This window comes from Martes martes (assembly GCF_963455335.1).
Source record: "Martes martes genome assembly, chromosome: 2".
Classification (NCBI taxonomy): Eukaryota; Metazoa; Chordata; class Mammalia; order Carnivora; family Mustelidae; genus Martes; species Martes martes.
The window spans coordinates 80,235,192-80,255,600 of record NC_137889.1 but is presented as its reverse complement, the minus strand read 5'-3'; the positions used below and the strand labels follow the sequence as shown (position 1 = coordinate 80,255,600).

The 20,409-nt window shown below is 39.5% G+C and overlaps 1 protein-coding gene across 1 annotated transcript in view; it reads right to left on the bottom strand.

Annotated features, from left to right (window-relative positions):
* Nucleotides 1-20,409, bottom strand: part of SPMIP2 (sperm microtubule inner protein 2) — a gene marked incomplete at both ends in the record, with an annotated part of 85,489 nt that overhangs the window by 28,593 nt on the left and 36,487 nt on the right. The window contains 2 exons of the mRNA XM_080796325.1: nucleotides 4,820-4,878; nucleotides 17,523-17,755. Coding sequence (XP_080652451.1) covers nucleotides 4,820-4,878; nucleotides 17,523-17,755 — 292 coding nt within the window. The remainder of the gene's footprint in view (nucleotides 1-4,819; nucleotides 4,879-17,522; nucleotides 17,756-20,409) is intronic.

Here is a 20,409-nt window from a genome sequence, read left to right as displayed (position 1 = left end):
CTCTGATGGAGTTATTTTACTAGTTCCGTCCATGTCATTGCAAATGGCAATTTTCAATTTTTTGATGGCTATGTAATATTCCATTGTGTATACATATACCACATCTTCTTTATCCATTAATTTGTTGATGGACATCTGGGCTCCTAGTTTGGCTATTGTGGACATTGCTGCTATAAACATTGGGGTGCAGGTGCCCCTCCGGATCACTACATTTGTATCTTTGGGATAAATAACCAGTAGTGCAATTGCTGGGTCATAGGGTAGCTCCATTTTTAACTTTTTGAGGAACCTCCATACTATTTTCCAGAGTGGCTGCACCAGCTTGCATTCCCACCAACAGTGTAGGAGGGTTCCCCTTTCTCTGTAACCTCACCAACATCTGTCATTTCCTGACTTGTAAATTTTAGCCATTCTGACTGGTGTGAGGTGGTATCTCATTGTGGTTTTGATTTGAATTTCTCTGATGCCAAGTGATGTTAAGCATTTTTTCATCTGTCTGTTGGCCATTTGTATGTCTTCTTTGGAGAAATGTCTGTCCATGTCTTCTGCCTATTTCTTGATTGGATTATTTGTTCTTTGGGTGTTGAGTTTGATAAGCTCTTTGAAGATCTTGGATACTAGCCCTTTATCTGATATGTCATTTGTGAATATCTTCTCCCATTCTGTCAATTGTCTTTTGGTTTTGTTGACTGTTTTCTTTGCTGTGTGAAAGCTTTTTATTTTGATGAAGTCCCAATAGTTCATTTTTGCCTTTGTTTCCCTTGCCTTTGGAGACATGTTTAGCAAGAAGTTGCTGGGGCTGAAGTAAAAGAGGTTGCCACTTGTGTTCTCTAGGATTCTTGTCTCACATTTAGTCTTCCATCCATTTTGAGTCTATTTTCGTGTGTAGTATAAGGAAATGGTACAGTTTCATTCTTCTGCACGTGGCTGTCCAATTTTCCCAACACCATTTGTTGAACAGACTGTCTTTTTTCCGTTGGACATTCTTTCTTGCTTTGTCAGAGATTAGTTAACCATAGAGTTGAGGGTTCATTTCTGGGTTCTCTGTTGTGTTCCATTAATCTATGTGTCTGTTTTTGTGCCAGTACCATACTGTCTTGATGATGACAGCTTTGTAATAGAGCTTGAAGTCTGGAATTGTGATGCCACCAGGTTTGGTTTTCTTTTTCAACATTCTTTTGGCTATCTTGAGTGTTTTCTACTTCCATAAATTTACTTCTTAAAACAAAAGTCCCTGCTTGTTTCACTGTTTTTGGTACATTCTCTTATGACCTCTTTTAATTTGACTGTAAATGATTCCTCCATTTCCTATCTGTGGTTTTTAGTCTTCTTGTTGAAATTGGAAATACAGTACAAATGTATTGGAAAACACTGAGTTGCAATTAGAAGAGGCCATATGAAAACTAGGTAATCATTGGTTTATATATCTAGAGAAACTTAAGATTTTTTTAGAAAGAGAATGTTTTTTTTAAAGATTTTATATATTTATTTGAGATAAAAATAGCAAGAATGAGTGAGCGAGAGAAAGAGAGAGGGAAGGGCACGAAAGGGGGAGGGGCAGAGGGAGAAGCAGATTCCCCCCTGAGCAGAGAGCCCAATGTGAGACTCTAACCGGGGTTCCATCCCAGGACCCTGGACTCGTGGCCTGAGCCAAAGGCAGATGCTTAACTGACTGAGCCAGCCAGGGGCCCCAAGAATGTTTTCTTTAATTCAGAAGGGAAAAAGGAGGTAACCCACACCCTGTTACTACAGTTGTTCTCCATCAAGCTCTATTATACCGAAATCTTCTGTTTACATCTCTCTGTGAGCTACTTGAAAGTAAGGACCCTGCTTATTAATTCTTTAATTCTGAACGTCTGGCACAGAGCAGATTTTCATTTCAAGTTTGTTGAAGTTTATCTTTCCTGGTCTTTAGGATGCAATAAATTGTATAACACACCCTTGATTTAATAAAAACTTTACATGGGAGGAAAAAAGGAGGCACCACATCTGTATAATACATTTGTAAATAGCTATTATAAAACACATCCTGATTTCAAGAAAGTCAGAGTTTAAAAAGTATGCCTCAGAATGGAGGAAATCCTTTGATTGTCCTTTATTGGACTTCTGGGCCCCCAAACAGAGTGGACTCACCTCCATTATGTCCACAGGCAAAACTTATTTTTTTTTCTTGGACAAAAATTCTTTAGTGCTGGTTTTATTGACTCAGATCATCCTACTCTTCCTCCAGTGCTTTTTCTGAGAAGACTATTGACTTCCAAATATTTATCTGTTATTGTTTTCTTGGATTTCCATTTCCTTGTAATAGGCACTTCTGTTCAAAACTCTTCCCTGGCTTTATGGCCTTCTATTGTCTCCAAGGCCCTTCCTCTAAGGCTCCTTTCTCCTTCTGTAGCTCTCATTCATCTTGTCCCCAGTGTGGGCACTTTCCAAGGCTCAGTTCCCTCCTTCTTCAGGCTTCAGGAGTGGTCTTCGATCCTGGCTCCACAGCAGTATCACTCAGAGAGCCCTTCTAAAATGTCTAAGCCCAGATCCCAGCCTCGATCAATGGGATCAGTCAACTTGGCTGGAATATGAGTGCTGTGACCCTTGGTCATGTAACTGAACCTTTGAAATTCAATTTATTCACTTGTAAAATTAAGATGATGTTAAACTCTGCTTCCACAGAGTGCCTAATATATTCTTATTCCCCATGATAACAGCAAATATCGTCTCTTCTTCTTTTCTTTCATTTATTTAAAGCCTACGCTTTCTTGAAAATTCAACTCAAATCCTTCCTTTCATTTATTGAAAACATGTGTTTTCTTGAAAATCCAACTGAAATCATGAACTGGATGGGATAGGGTATGATATTAACTTTTTCTTAATAAACCTCTATATTGTTTGATTTGTAACCACAAACATGAATTATATGTGTAAGGTTAAAAGTTATTAAAAAGCATGAGACACAGCATAATGTTTTTTAAAAGTCATATAGTTGTTTAATGTCTGTCTCCTCCCCTAAAATACAGATTCCAAGAAGAGCATACGTTGGGCTTGTCTAGTTCACCACTGTGGCCACAGAATCAACCTATGCTTCAAACAGGAGGTACTAGATTTATTGAGCGAACACCATTGATTGAGAAGGACAGGACATGAAAACTGAATGGGAGGCTAAAGCACTAAACTTGCCCAGAAAGGAGATGGCTCTTAGTCCCACTTAGAGAACACGAGGTGGTGGGGCACACCTGGGCCTGTCCAAGTCAGCATCTTATTCAAGAGCACCCACCCAGCCAGAGACTGGGGTGAGAAGCCTCTTAAACAGTGGATAGGGTTGAAGTCTCAAGAGGGAGACAGCATTCAGGTTATTGGCATCTGACTAGTTAAAAGTAGGATCTGGGCCAGAGGTTACAGGCAAATCTAGGGGTTCATCATTATACTTTTTAAAAAATTCTGAACTTTCCTAATTATCATTTTGTAATGATAATTGCCTTCATTATGCATTTGGCACTTTACATATGCAAAATGATTTTATAATTTATACAAATATATATCCAATCTTCAATTTCCCAGTTGAGTATGAGGTCTTTGTTTATAAATGTTTACATGTCTTGATCTGGCACAAACCATATCATATTCCCTAGAAATGAATATAACTAACATTCTTTCACCTAAGGAAACTGTTCAGAGCTTCAGTATTTCTCAGATCCTTTCTAATGTTTGATGTTAAAATAAATGCAGTAAATTTTCACACTTATATTACCAGTGTTTGTAGAAGTTTCTTTGATTTTCAGTGACTTTTAATGGGTTTCTTTGGTTTAGAAATTTTTCATAGAGCACTTACAGATAGATGCCTGCAGTGTTATCTGAACAAATTAAATTGATATTTTAATAACATGTGCTTTGCAAGCAATAAACTGTAACTATTTCTCTATGGCTTTAAACATAAGGTATGCTTTGTAAGTTACAGGAATTGCCCAGTGAGAGCTTTCATTGTCCTGGGATTCTGTTGTGGTAACTAGTAGGCATTTGACATGGGGTTTGAGGGCTTTTCTCTTTTTGGGGCAGCTTATGTTGTGCTAGAGCAGAAGGAGACTGGAATTCATTCATTTTGCTCATGATAATAGCTGTGTCCTTCAACAAATAAAAATGAGTGAAAGAGGCTCCAGAAACTCTCACTATCAAAAATCTAAGGATAACAAAGATATATTGAATCTGCAGTCTTATAAGAACAATGCTGATTGATTCCTTCCCACTTAGGAATCAGAATTACAGATGATAAGCCTAGGTTTTGCTCTTTTCCCATAATTTAACATACCTTGAGGTAAGACATTTTTAATTTAGTTTGCCTTAAGATAGCACGAATTCAAGTCATTGTGTGACTTCAGTAGGATTACGTTTATTAACCCAGGTTACCCATGATGAGGGTTTCTAGGCCAACAGCATGAAATAAGGTTTTCTTTTAAACCAAAAAAAAAAAAAAAAAGTGTGTTGTTACTATTTCACAGACAGAATTATTTATATAGTTAATTCTACCTTACTCATCCAGTTGGTGTTCTCAATAGCTGCCGGCTGGCTCTCTTTTTCTCCACTTGCTTATTCTCACAGTTACTTACTCTCTGCCTGCCTTGCCCTAATTAAACCTAACAGGCCATGAAAATTTTATGTTTTTATTAAGAATAAAAATTCATGATTTTACAAAGAAACCCACCTGAAATAAAAAGAAATATAGTTGTAATATACTCAAAAGTTAAAAAAAAAAACCGTTACTAGTTTAAGAAGGAAACATATCAATTAATTAGCTAAATAATTAATTAATGATGTATTAGCATGTGCTTACCATGGGTTTTGGTATCTGTGGCTTATTTTATCAATAGAGGCTTGACTTAGTTCTCCATACTGTAAAAGAAAGAAAAATTATGTAACCTAACTTCCAGGTAAATTGGCACCAGCATGTCTAATAGTCTATACTCCTAGTCAAAAAGGAAGTCAGGCTGGGAAATGAAATAAGAGATGGTAAATACAGTTAAAAGAACATAACCTTTTGATTCTTGATTTGAGAAAAAAAAAATGCAAGAAGTAAAGCAAATATCATGCTGTGTGCTTTATTTGCCCTCTCTGTAAAAGGAGAAATATTACTAGTAGGAAGAGTGTAGCCCATAGTTTCAAAACTCCTTTCTGTTTTTATGGTTCTGTCTGATAATGAGCAGGCATCCTAAACCACTATTCAAACCCAAATAGTCTTAATTCTTTTTACTTCATCTTATCCTCACAGAATTAGCAAATGTGGTGGCAATAATGTAGGAAAAACTGGGTTATAGACAGCCTGTGGTAAAGTGTAAATCTGAAAACTCCTTTCAGGAAGCATAATTTAGAACACTGATAAAATATTTTTAGTTTAGGACCAGTTCCCACATAAAAAAAATAATCGCCACACTCTCTCATGTACATTGAAATGATCCATTATCACTGAACAAATGGCCTTTCTATATGGGCTCCTTTACCCCAGGAACTAGGCAGTGGATGGCACATCTTGTGAATAAGCAAGGGGAATAGGGGTGTCAAATTTATATTGGAAAGCCTTTTGGTCTATAATCATTACTCAATTTTCCATACTTGGGTTGGGAAACAATGATCTGGATTATCAAAAGTATCTCACTTCAGTTTTGGAAACCATTTTTCATTTAAATTGATGTGGGATGCTATATTCATAACATCTCGAAAAGTAGCAAGACTGAATTATAATTTCATCATCAGAAGAAATACTTAGTACGTTTTTTTTTTAATCCTCCCCTTTTCTTCCTTTTCCCTCAAGCTTTACTTTAGGACTTTCCTGATCAAGTCCTTCAGAGTTATTTGTGTTGGGAAAACATCTATCTGTCATCTTTTCAGAGATGAAGTTGAAACCTTCATCACTTCTACCTCTTTAATATTCATATATAAATAAATAAAATCAGGAACAAGAAAAACAAAGTTTAGGGGCACCTGGGTGGCTCAGTGGGTTAAAGCCTCTGCCTTCGGCTCAGATCATGATCTCAGGGTCCTGGGATCAAGCCCCACATCACCCGCTCTCTACTCAGCAGGGAGCCTGCTTCCTCCTCTCTCTCTGCCTACCTGTGATCTCTGTCTGTCAAATAAATAAATAAAATCTTAAAAAAAAAGAAAAAAGAAAATCAAGGTTTAAATGCAAGGGTGGCCCATTATTCCATAGAAGATTTGAAAAGTAGTAATCTGTACAGATCATGGTATAACTTTCTCAGTTATTTCTGACATGTGATTCCCTAAAATGACCTTACCAACTGACTTATAAATAACTTTGTTATCAGCATTTTGACAAATTTTCCAGGAATTGGACAATCTTCTTTGATCTTTGTTACCATTTTTAAAACACAAAAATTGCACTGACTTAATCTGGGAAGACTTTTATTAGAAATAAGCAACAGATTCTTTTGCTACCCCCTCTTGTCCTTTAGTTATTAGTGTATAATGTCATAAAACATTTACTTAAAATAAGCTGTCCCTTCTCAATTTATTAATGAAATCCACCACAGTTTATTTGGATAATCTTGCTGCCTGTGGTGTTATATCTAATGAAATTCAGAATGAAAAAGATCTTTGTCTTTTTTTAAAAAACTGGTCAGTTCATAAGAGTAAAGAAAAGACTGAATCAAAACCTAGCTCAGCATCTTCATAGAAACAGGTAACAATGCATTAGTATGGTCTCTAGCTTAATGAAACCAGTTAGTTTGAATATTTTAACAAGCACAAACAATCATAACTCAAAAGTGGGCATTTCCTATGAAGCGATCTTTAAAGAAGGGAAGTATCTACTAACTACATTCAGGTACTCTGAATTAGCTATTATCTCTGAAATGGGTTAAAACCTGTTAAATTTGAGCTAATTGCAGACCTACGGGGCCCATTACAGTTCACAACTGAAATTGTTGTTTAATACTTTCACTTTTAATCTCAAACCACTTCTAGGTTAGTCCTGACATACTTAAGAAATCTTTTTGGGACTGATCATGGAGGAAGCCTCTTGCTTTTCTACTGTACTCGAGTCAACATGCTTTTCTTAATACATTCAATTTTGATTTATTTATTTATTTTTTTTACTATAAAGAGCTATTTTCCATCTCTGTAACTGTGAGGTCTTTCTTACCCGTAGAATGAATACAATGGCAATGCATTTCAAGAATGCATAGACAATAGGGTTTCTCTTCTCTATCCTCCTCCTTGGTAACATAGAGCTCTTAGTACCAAACATTTGAGTGGAAAATTCCCTAAGGCTACCTTTTCTTATGCTAATGTATTTTTTCTTCACTTGCCTCAATTTGCAAAATATTACTGTTAACCCCTTAGGTGTCTTTCTTCCCACAGCCTGTGAGAAGCATTCTCATTGTTGTAGCTGGATCACCGAATTGCATAATGTTGCCTATTCTAGACTAGAACTATTGAAGGGTGAAAGGGGGCATAAAGGCTTTTGTATGAATGGCGCATTTGAAGTATTCATTTTATATTCAGGGCATGAGTAGAAACAAAACAATTCTTTCTGAAAAATGTCAGTATTTAAGGCATGGACTCTGCGATGCGTTTTTTGTATTAAAATGCAAAAAAAAAAAAACAAAAAAAAACAAAAAAAAAAAACCAGAGACCCATACTTCATTTTATGCTACATTATATATGGGCTTAAGTTCCAACATAAATTATATCCTGGTATCTCTTTTTTTAACTGCAGTGTTTTTAAATAATTTGAATTAATACATCATGAGGTTTTATGAGTTTTTTGACTATGGCCCCTGCATCTCTGTTTTCTGTGGAGTATCCAAATAATGAGCAACATCATGCTTCTAATGTGCTTATAATACTATAATTCAAAAATCCATGTAGGCAAGAAAATATGGTATATATAAACACCAGTGATACTGGATCCCATTATTGAGACATTCTCCCAGATACTATGATAAGAGTTTTACATACATATCTCTCTTAATCCATTTAACAATACCATATGGTATTATTATTATTATTATTATCCCTATGGTAGGCAGAATTCTAAGATGACCCCCACTATTCTCATCCCTTGGTATATACATCGCTTGGTATATACATCTTCTCCCAGATAGTCCACCAAATACTGATCTAATTACTGCTGTGAAGGGATTTTAATTAAGACCCTAAATCAGTTGACTTTAAGAAAGGGAGATTATCTTCCCTGGACCTTCCTTAATCAAGTAAACTCTTAAAAGGATCTGGGCTCTTCCTGGCAAAGGGAATTTGAAGTGTGAGAGGGATTTGATATGGGGGAGACTCTCTGTGCTGGTTTTCAAGATGGGGGGGGCTAACGTGGGAAAGAATGTAGGAAGCTTCTAGATGCTGAGGATGGCCTGCCGCTAAAAGCCAGCAAAGAAGTGGGACCTCAATCCTACAACCACAAGGAACTGAAATCTGCCATAACCACATGAACTCTGACGAGACCACAAGCCTCAGACAAGATCACAGCTACAGCGGACACCTTGATTTCAGTTTTCTGAGACCCAGGCAGAGAACCCAGCCATGCCTTCCAAGACCTCTCACCCACAGAACTATGAATAAAAAAAAATGGGTGCTGTTTTAAGCTGCTAAATTTGTGGTAATTTGCTATGCCCAATAGAAAACGAATACAGTTCCCATTTTACAGACAGGAAAATTGAGATGTTATGAAAAACAGGCAGCCAAGCATGCAAAGGGAGAAAAAAGGGGAAAATGAAGAGTTCTTCAAGTGGCTACTTTTGCTTGTAAGTCACATTCAGTTTTTTGCTAAGTCCACAATCATGCCCTGAAAAGCACTAGGAATGCTAGTTGTCACATTTATTCTCAGAGAGAAGGCAAATATCTGTTATTTTGTCGCCATACTTCTCCAGGACAATAAGTGTTCTCCTTATTCATTCTCTATTCAAGATACCCAAGGACTTTCGTTTAAAGGAAGACTAGAGCTTTCTGTTGGGAATCATGAGGCTTTGTGATGAGCAGCCATTCTACCACCAGCCCTTCCTCTGGAGTGGGTTGATGATCCAGGCTCTGAGATCTGCACAGATTCAGCTAGTGGAGCTACAGAGAAGCTACACAAGAGCTTCCTAGGTCTCTGTTTGTGCTCAGGGCACAGTTTCTGAAATATAATCAAGTGCATGTTTTGCAAGTGTTCTCACCCTTGGAGTTTTCTGATGTGTTGGCACAGTTGTTAATTCAAAGGTTACAAAGTGTGCTTCTCCCAAGCTAATTGTCCAATTAGCTTTACAACACAGAATTACAGAAGGGGTGGCAGCTCAGGCTGTAGGACCAGTAATGGTATAACTAAGTCTCAGGAAAAAAGGGAAAAAAAGATGGTAAATAGTTTTCAAATGCCTATGGAATAAGCTAGGAGTACAACAGTTCTCAATCAAATGCACATCAAACTTCATTTCTTCCCTTCTGCAACTTGGTCTCTGCACAAAGACACTGCGTGAGAAGTGAAGCCATCTCCATGCCTATCTCCGATTACTTATTGATAATCATCTACACCATGCTAAGCAGTAGGAAAGTGGTGTTGATGTTGTCCGTACAAGATTAAATAAAACAGATCTCAGACCTCAAGTTGCTTAAAGCCATTTAAAAGGTGGCATCTGGCCCCCAATGTTTATGGCAGCAATGTTCCCAATAGCCAAGATGTGGAAAGAGCCCAGATATCCCTGGACCAATGAGTGGATAAAGAAGAGGTGGTGTATATATACAATGGATTATTATTCATCCATCAAAAAGAATGAAATCTTGCCATTTGCAATGACGTGGATGGAATTAGAGGGTATTATGCTAAACAGAATAAGTCGGTCAGAGAAAGATAAATACCATATGATTTCACTCATACATGGAATTTTAAGAAACAAAACAGATGGACATAGGGGAAGGGAAGGAAAAATAAAATAAGATGAAAACAGAGAGGGAGACAAACCATAAGTGACACTTAATTCTGGGAAACAAACTGAGGGTTGCTGGAGGGGAGGTAGGTGAGGGGAAGGGGTAATTAGGCGATAGGCATTAAGGAGGGTAGTTGACGAACTAGGTGTTCTATGAAATGGATGAATCACTGAATTCTACCTCTGAAACTCATAATACACTATATGTCAATTGAATTGAAATTAAGAAACATATGAGTAAATATCCAAATATATCATTTTAACAACATTAAAAAAATCAAATGTGTCTGGGCTTGTGCTGTCCAATTGCTGACAGCTGTCACACTAAAAATTTCAACAACAACAAAAACACCAAGACACTTTGCTGTAATTTCTTCCCCAAACAGCTGAGGGAGCTCACATGGATCCTTAACAGCAACTACTTTTAGATCTGTTTTCTTTCTACCCAAGGGTGTAGCTGGGACAGCATAGCAGGGATCTCCTATATTTAAAGAATCATTTTCAGTTTGCTTCATCAAGATTTCTGGATATCCTAAATTCAGTCCCGGGAAAAGAATAGATTACTCCAGATTGCTAGTCTTGTTTGCTACGCATTCTGGGCATTTTTGTCAATACCACTGAAGTACTCTGGGAGTGTTGGACCTGAATAGTAGGGAAAACTATAATCTTCAATTTATAGTAATTTTAGAATTTCTCCCAAAGATCTTTAAAAACCAGGATAAATGCCAGATTTTTTTTTTTTTTAAAGAGGGTAGAGGCAGAGGGAGACAAGGAGAGAGAATCCTAAGTAGGCTCCACGCCCAGCACAGACCACAACACAGGGATTAATCTCACGACACTGAGATCATGACCTGAGCCAAAATCAAGAATCAGAAGCTTAACTGACTGAACACCCGGTACCCCTAAATACCAGATTTAGAAAACAGATGTTCTGGTATTTTAGCCACCTGTGTTGGGGGTATTAGTCACACACAAATTTCACAATTCTTTGACAACATAGTGAAAAGAACTTGGCTATGGAGTTAAACCACAGGTTTACTAGAACACATTCTAATTTACACAGTCTTTTCTAAGCTTTGTATTTCCCTATCATCATCAAATAATATTTGTTGAAAATTGATGGCATATGCTGAATTACTAACTTTAGGTAGTATGATTAAAAAAAAAAAGTGACGTTTACCATTAGACACATCCTCAAGATGTTACATCAAGCCCTGTAAAAGTTTGTAACCAGCATGGCATATTGTAAGCCTTCCTTAATTAAGGAATAAAATCACCCCCTAGGCTCTAAATTACAGAATTCCCTCTCTCTCTTTCTTTCTTTCTTTCTTTCACATTTCTACATCCTAACAAAAGATGTGAAAATTAAGATGTATTTTTTTTTCCCAATTCGCCAATGATTTCTATAAAGTCACCTCAACAAGAGAGAGAAAGCTGTGTTTGGTTAGGGCGTCAGGTCACCAGGGCGGGCTGCCCAGTAAAATGTGGCGTGGCAGTGTCCCTAGCTACCAACACAGAGGCTTCCGTCCCAAACATGTTATTCTTCACGGAACTGCTCTGAACACAATACAGAATGCAAAGCAGTGATACATGCCTCCCTTGTTGTTTTCATGGTCTGTTAGAGAAAGGAAACATCAAACGTAAAATCTTTTTTTCCAGAAGTTCAGCTACGAGTAAGATTTTATAAGGGAATTAGTTCCTTCAGTTTATCCGAGGCATCCTATAAAGCCGTGCTTTATAAAACGGGGAAAATATAACATCTATGTATCAGGAGGTTAGTGGTGTTACTATATTATTTTCGAGAAAAGGGAGGGTTGTTTGGCCTCCCTTACCAGTGTTTCTCCTCCCTCACAGATGGACAGCATGTGGTACTCCCGCATGGAAGACTTCCTCTGGTATCAGAAAATGCATGACTTTATTCAGCACTTAAGGACGAAAGGTGCTAATGTAATTATTTTTATATTAAATCACAAACTGTTAGGATGCAAATAACTCTAAGAAGTATAAAGTGAGAGCTAAACACACGCCCATCTGGGGAAGAACAGCAGCAATGCAAAGGGAAGCCTAATTTTAGAAAAGCTATTTCTGTTTTGCTCTTATAACTTGGTTGATAAAAGGAGCTTATTATCTTTTTTTTTATTTAAAAAAATTTTTTTTTTATTTGACAGAGAGAGAGAGGTCACAAGTAGGCAGAGCAGCAGGCGGGGGGGGGGCGGGGGGAAGCAGGCTCCCTGCTGAGCAGAGAGCCCGATGTGGGGCCCAATCCCAGGACCCTGAGACCATGACCTGAGCCAAAGGCAGTGGCCCAAACCACTGAGCTACCCAGGTGCCCCGTTTATTATCTTTTTAAAATCTTCCATATCGATAATAACATCTTGAGTGCCCAGGAGGCTCAGTCAGTCAAGCATCTTGCATTCAGCTCAAGTCATGATCCCAGAGTCCTGGGATCCAGTCCCGCATCGGGCTCCCTGCTCGGTGGGGATCCTGCTTCTCTCTCTGTTTCTGATTGCTTTCTTTATCTCTCTCTCTGTCAAATAAATAAAATCTTCTTTAAAAAATCTGGAGTTTAGGAATGTGAGATCCTAGGAATTCTAATGAGACCGAATGGGATTTACCCAAGTAAACCCAGAAGTAAATAAGAAATTTGGTGTGGAAAACACTTAGAAATTCTGAAATATGTGATTGGTGGTCTACATACTGATCACCTCCACACTGGCAATCCTTTTTGCCAGGTGAATTTGAAGATTATCCAGGACCCTTTTGTGTGAAGATGGATGGTTTAGAAGAACACATGGAGTTGTGCTAGGACGAGAAAAGAAGGGGCAGTTCACTAGGACCTCACCGTCTTCTTTTTTCCCATAATGCTGAAGATTGTACTTGATGCTATGTTTTGAAGCAATATAAAATGCTTATTTGATAGAAATTCAAAAATAACTAGTACGAAGCTATTTCTCACTATATCAAATATGTGGGTGATAGCTACTCAAAATGAATCTTAATAGTGTCAATGAAGCCTCTGGGGTGCCAGTGAAACAGAATGGAAAGCTGGGAGAAAACTGAGGGAACCTTGAGGAAATGATGCACATTCTGTAAGAGAAGGCAGTTGGGACTGACCCCAGCCAGACCCTGCCTCACAGAATGATGATCACGCAGATGTTAGCTTCACACAGTGACTCTGAGTCGAAGGTTCTGACTTCATTTTCAGTCCTTTCATCTCATAAACGCTGTACCCCCACAAAGCCCTGTGAAACCACAGCCTACGTTGAAATCCTGATTCTACCATTTATTAATGTCAAGGCCTGGGACAAGAAACCCTCCTGTCAATACCTCCAGTTTCCTCAACCTAAAACAGAACTAATCACAGAAAGTTCCTCACATGGTAAACACTCAACATCTTTTTACATTTGCTTTCTCTAAATAAATTCACGGAGAGAAAAAAATGTCTAATGAAGCAACCAAATCTTGATTGGTTTATTCACAGCCATTAAGAAACTTAATGTCTCATTATTGGTCTGTTCAAATAGCCCTAATACTGTCACAGAGAATACCTCTGCATTTTTTTTTTAAATAACGGAAATTTTTTAAAAAGATTTTATTTATTTATTTGACAGAGAGAGACAGAGAGCACAAGCAGGGGGAGCGACAGGTAGAGGAAGAAGCAGGCTCACTCTGTGGGACTTGATCTGAGGACCATGGAATCATGACCTGACCCTAAGGCAGTCATTTAACCAATTGAGCCACCCAGGTGTCCTGACCTCTGCATTTCATAACCCTGGAATTTGTGGCATTTACAAATAAGGCAGAAGTTTCAAAGTCTTGAAGATGTTACTTTTTATTACACTATACTGTATCACATATAAATATATTGATGGGTTCCCATAAAGTTCTCTTTATTACTTTCTGTAGATTTTCAAGTTGTTAGACTCCATGACATATTGCTTGTAATATAGGTTATGATTAATTGGTTTAATATTGTCTTTGGGATCACACCTATGAAGAATTAGTCATTGAATCCAGTATAACCTTGTTTTTGTGGGAAAACCAAATGACTTAAATCATTTGGTCATGAGGCCAGAGTGCAGGAGCAGAAAATGGCACTAGGAAACCATCTGATACTATTGAGGTTTGGGTTAAAAAGAGAACCAAGGGGAGGGAGAGATGCTCAGCTAGGAAGGAGTTAGAAAGTCCCCTTAGTTTAGCATGGGGTTGAAACCAAAATTGTTTCAATGGTCTTCATATATTCTTTTCTTTGTGGGCAGCAAGGCAAAGTTTATTGACTGATAATAAAGTGATAGTGCAAAGCTCCCAAAGAGGAAGGAGACTCGAGAGGGTTGCCTAGTCTTCATATAATTCTTGCAGAAACGTCACATACAGTTTGGCAGAGACTAAATCCATTTTTTAATAGAGGAGAAGAAGAATGTACTACTCTTAAATCTGAGAGAATAACAAAAGCAGTGAACTTTACTGGTTTATATATACACGTGCTATGATGACATTGCAGCCCGTATAAACATGAGTAGGAAATAGCTAAACATAAAAAGATCCAGAAAAGAAACCCGATATTGTGATCTTTGCTGACCTCTTTGATGTGGGGACATTTTTCAGGTGTCACCCAGTCTAGAAGTTATTGTCTTTCTACCAAAATGTAGATGACCTATAAAACCCTTCCCAGTCCCCAAACAGGAGAGGCCATTCCCAGGTAGGAAGCAGCTGCCCCAGCATCTTACCAAGAGTCTAATGGAGGTGCCTGAGCATCGGTAGTTGCCAGTCTCCTGCAAACCTGGAGTGGTGGATTAGAAAGAATAGCTGTTCAGGCTATAGAAACCCACTAGATAAAGGTTTGTGCTGAAAAATCAGAGCTCCGAGCAACTGCAGTGAGAGACCCTGAGGAGTCCCTGAAGTTAGGCTGAAACAGAGCGCTGTCTTCATCGGGTTATGCACAAGGATGGTGGAGGGATGGAGACGGGGTCCACTAAAGACAAGGAACCAGAGAAAAACAGGAGGTACCTTGAGGCATTTCTCCATTTCCCTAAGTTACGTCAAACTAAGGAATGAAACCAGCTCCCTGGTGAGGAGGGGTGTGAGCGACACGGCCTCTCATATACCGTTTGTAATTAGGAGCTCATTTTTATGCATGGAGTGTGTGTGTTTGTGTCAACTCAAATGTCAATTCATGCCAAGTCATATGGATCAGAAGTAACTGCCTGAAGCACTGGGTTGGTAAGGAATCTGAGGCTAGACTGAAAAACGAATATTGCCTTAGATGTAGACAGCTATGCCTAGGTGCTGAGTGGAAGATCAGGAGCCTTGATGGCCAAGTCTAGACCCTAACTGGTGGATAAATTATAGATGGTTATTTGCTAATAGGCACAGTTGACCCTTGAACGACATGGGTTTGAAGTGTGCAAGTCTACTTTCATGTGGAATTTTTTTTGACAAATACAGTACAGTTCTATAAATCTATTTTCTCTTCCTTATGATTTTCTTAATAACATTTTCTTTTTTTTAGTTTATGATAAGGATACAGTATATAATACAAATTCAGAATGTCATCACCATCATCATCAACTCTTTTCTATCATCCACAGGCTTGAAGGTCAACAGTAGGCTATTAGTAATTAAATTTGGGGGGAGTCAAAAGTTATACGCAGATTTTCAACGATTGGATCAGCACTCCTAACCGCTCCATTGTTCAAGGGTCAGATGTACAGTCAATCTCCATGAATCTTGTTCTCCTTCCAAAGATCTGAGTCCAAGGACTCCTATAAGATCTTGTTGAAGATCGTTATGAGGTAGGTACATCTTTGGAAACAATTCCTGTCAAAATGCCAGGGCCAGGAAGGTGCACAGATGATAGGTAACAGTTCCCATGACTTGTGCCGAACAGGACCAGCTTCTGAATGTGCCACAAGTTGGGGGAGAAAAACCATCATGCGGCTCAGACTCCGTCTCACAGGGGTTAAGTAGACAGTGCTACGGAACAGAATAGTGGTTTAAAGCTGCCTGTGAAGTATGAATGGAAGAAACAATAAATTCTTTCCTGGAAGGCTAGCTCATGGCTACTGTCTCTTTTAGATTCACAGCTTGTTTCAACGTCCAAGGAACACTTGAATATGCTTCATTTGAATAGGCAAATGTGTTCTTAATTTAAAGATAAAGAAGGAAGAGAAGCAATACACACCCAAGATGGCCAGACAGATACATGGTGTCACCCAAAGAGAAGAAAAAAGCAACAGACATTTGGACTCTTTCAAACCAGCTGCCTCGCCCGGGCTGTACTCTTCCTGCTGGTGGCCAGTCTTGGTATTTCTGACCTTCATCTTTCTTGCTTAAGTGGAATGGGACACCGTTTAAGAACCTGAATATCTGTTCCATTAAATGACACTAAGTAACATTAAGTACAGCAAACATACCTCTAAGAACTGACATCTGGATGTCAGCCACGTGCCAGGCATCATACCTCAGGTGTTCCTTGTGGTCTCATATTTAATCCTCACAACATAACAAAAATAATATTTAATACAAAGAGGCCTGATATGTGCCAGGCACTGTTCCCAGCCCTTTACGAATATTAACTTGCTTGATGTTTACAGCCGTGCAGTAAGGTAAACACTAAGACTCATAAGGAAGAAACCAAAGAGGTTAAGGAACTTGCAAGGCCACCCACAGCGAGTAGGCAAGTAGGCGGCAGAAGAGGTTGGGATTTCAGGTGGTCTTGGGACGCGGGCACTCTACGCACTCTTGTGTGGAACGGAAGGGAGCAGGGACCCAGAGAGCAGAACTTACTCGCTCAGGGTCACAGAGCAAAATCTAACTCAGAGTCAGGATTTGAATCCAGCCCTGTCTGACTTCAAGGACTGAGCTTCCAAGCACTTTCTCCCACTGCCCTAAGTTGGGCCAGAAAAAGGTTTTTTCTTTTGTTGACCTTTACCATATGAGGCGGTCCCATATTGCCTTACACATTTGAGGAAATCCAGTTATTTCATGGTGGATCCATGTTCAGTTTTCAGATAATGCAAAGGTCTGCCTGGGGGGAAAAAAAAGTCTGAATTCTCAGATTTTACTTCTAAAATCACCTGGGTTCTCTTGTCTCAGAGGAGACTGTCTGGACTCATGCCTACATCCACATCAGCAAAAGGAACTAAGACAAGGTCTCAAAGCACCCTTCCACTAATTACCCTGAATTATGTGGTACAAAGGCATTATCAACACAGTGCATCTTAAAGAGCTGGAACTCTCTGTTTCGGCTTGTGGATGATGTCCAGCCCAGGCTTCTTTTATACCACCCACTCAGAATGCAGTGCTAGGATGGGGGAAGTACGTGTGAATGTCGCAGCATAAATGTGAATCTGAATGCATTCCAAAGCCAAACACAAATGCTTTTGGATTATGCATGGCTTCCTTCTCTTCACACCTCTCCTCTCATGTATTAAAGGGCCTAAAAGGGAATCATAGCAAGTCCATTTATTCACACATTTCTTTTTCTGCAAAACTCAAATTCTAGTACTTTTCAATGACAAATCAAGAACATGACATTTCCTGGGGAAGCTTACTCAGAAAGGATTCAAGTCAGAAATGATCCGTTATGAAGAGCGTATTTAAGAGCAATACCTTGATCTGAAAGCCAGTCCGAAGCCTTGTTTGGTTGATAAAATCATACTCTGGTATTCCCCAACCAACTTCACCAACATACTCGTATTTATATTTTGCTGGTAAGTTCCCGTTTGAGGCAGGCCTCCATAAATATCTGAGATCTCCAGTCTTTTCCAATGCCGGACGTTTTTCTCCTATATAGGACGTGTGCTGATGAACTTTAGGTAGATGATCCTTTATATAATCTGGACCTTAAAAAGACAGAAAGACAGACTTTTCAAAAACTCTACACTTGGGGCACCTGGGGGGGCTTAGTTGGTTAAGCGTCTGCCTCTTGATCTCAGCTTAGGTCTTGATCTCAGGGTCCTGAGTTTGAGCCCCGCACCGGGCTCCATGGTGGGTGTGGAGCCTACTTAAAAAAACCAAAACACCACCAAAAAAACCTCTACACTTTATTCCGAAGTGCTCTTGTCATTTTAAATGGTGAAAATAATAATAGCTAATGATTATATGGCATTGACCAGATGCTAGTTGTTCTTATAAGCCTTTTAGATATATTAGTTCAGTTAATCCTTATAACTAAGATACGTGATACTGTTTTCACCAATTTATAGGTGGGGAAAATGAGGCCCAGAAAGACTGGTTACTCTTGTAGAGTCACAGCTAGCAAGGTCTTCATTGCCAGACAGGCTGTCTCACAGGTTGGACTCTAAATCGTCCCCCACTCTACTGCTCTGTTTAGAACCAACTTAGTACAGACATGTCTTAGATACTAAAAACCCTCACTCGTGCCACACTTGTAGGCTGTGGGCTTTTAGACATTGGGGTGTTTGATGTAGATAAAATCCTGAAATGAGAATGAGCAAATTTCCCAAATGTAGCAGAAGCAACTGGAAAATGGAGACTCTCAGATGAGAAGGGCATTGTGTCACAGGTGATGACCAAAGATGGGGATATTTAATAAATATTTGTATTTTAAATGTAAGGCAGTGATCAAAAAGGAATCCATGAATTGTGGAAGTGGGTAGAACAAGCAGAAATAAGGGAAGGTCTGGGAAAAGATTACTTAAGTAAACCTGGTATTGAAAGTTGAGGATGTGAAACGTAAAGGGGAGTAAAGACCTGTGGGCAGAATGGTACTGATGTAAAAAAGAAAGTGAGCTGCTGGCCAGGGAGTGTTTCAGAAGTCCCAGACCTAACACAGCTGCAGACTGTATGGACAGGTGAGGGGTGCAAAGGAGAAGCTTCATTCTCATTCCCAGAACTTGACCAAAGACATTGGAGGCAGAAACTGTGCTGTGGTCATGATGTCACCTGGTCCCTCTCGGTCCTGTGGCTCCTTTCATCTGGCTCTGGGCTTAGGGAGCTCAGTGTTTGCAGAGCACACAGATGCGCCTGGGCTTTGACAAGGTACTCCGACGGGATGGTCAACGTGCTAGCAAGTCTGGGCTTACAAAAGTCATCTAAGCTTTCCTGGGAAGTTGGGAACATAAGAAATTGCTCTTCAGACACATGATTTGGGCAGATGTTTTCACAGCTTCCTAACCGCCATCACTTCCTAGGATGCACTTGAGTATTCACTGTGGCTAATTTCCCTTGATGAATTCATTGGCTCTTCCATTGTATTCATGTCTGGGTTTTCCCTCAGGTGTAATGACTTTGGTAAAGACTAGAATGGCCAGAGTATGAAATAGTGTTTTTTGTTTGTTTGTTTTGTTTTTATGTGACAAGACTGAGGTCTTACCTATAAAACTCCTCTCATAGGGAATTTTTGCAGGCTCTTCTGCACGCAACAAAATACAGAAGAACTGTGGTTAGTCTTGCTGAAATTTCAGTATATGTTTAGGGCAGTATTTTCCCAAATGTTTCATCAAATGCTGCTCCCGTGAGGGTACCATGAAGATATATGTAGGGGCGGGACAAGAGTGTTCTTTAGTCAAAAACATCTGGGAACACGGCTTGCTACCTTTGCCTTTTATATAGTAACATATGAAAGCATAATAAAAGCTCTGAGAAATCCTGTAGTAAATAAGCCCGTTTACAATGAGGTAACCCAGTGTTTCCCAAACTTATTTAAACATGCATCTCTTCTCCCCGCTGGGTCCCATTTACACATTCTGCAGATACCAACGGATTTGGGGAACATTACATTTGTGTAATGTTTCGGTTATCATTAAAATGTTGTCATCACCACATGTTACTACAGATGGGAGAGAAGATACATATCTGTAGTTAGTTCCTTAGTCACTCTGTGGACTGCTATTCGTTGTTTAAAAGAGCCGTGACTTGACAGCAGAATCAAAAGCACTTACCTGTAGACAGTGTAGGGGAAGGTGCCCATACTCTGCAAACTCTGGTTAAGGGCTGATGGGGTAGGCAGGGGGCTCCAATCAGGGTTCTCTGTGGCTTTAGTCAGGTCGCTGGATTTTTCCAAACTCCTGTCTCCTCATCCATGCTTTAGAAATAGTTTGACACGATAGTCATGGCACAGGAGATTCCTGGGAAGACCCTGCCCTGGGCACAGAGTGGAGTCGGGCATCTGCCTTAAGGGACGGAGGCGGCTAGATGCCAGAGCCCAAGGCAGGCCCCGTGTTCACAGCAGAGGCCCCAGAGCCAGCCCAGGGTTTACCGGACCCAGACGTCCACATATCACTGCCCGAGCAGCGACACACAGGAACGTGCTTTCCTTAGTGAGAACGCTCGGCTTGAAGTGAGCCATTGTGCTCTCCCAAACGTCATCCTCCAGATCCTAGACTCTATGCTGGCTGTGATTCCCTGCTTAAAAGTAGAACTTCCAACTCATGTGCCGTCCGCAGTCTCTTTATTTTTCCGTTACCAATGATCAACTCTGTTCATCCACAGTTGCTACATCCCTTAGGGTGTTTCTAGTTTTTCTTTTTCTTTT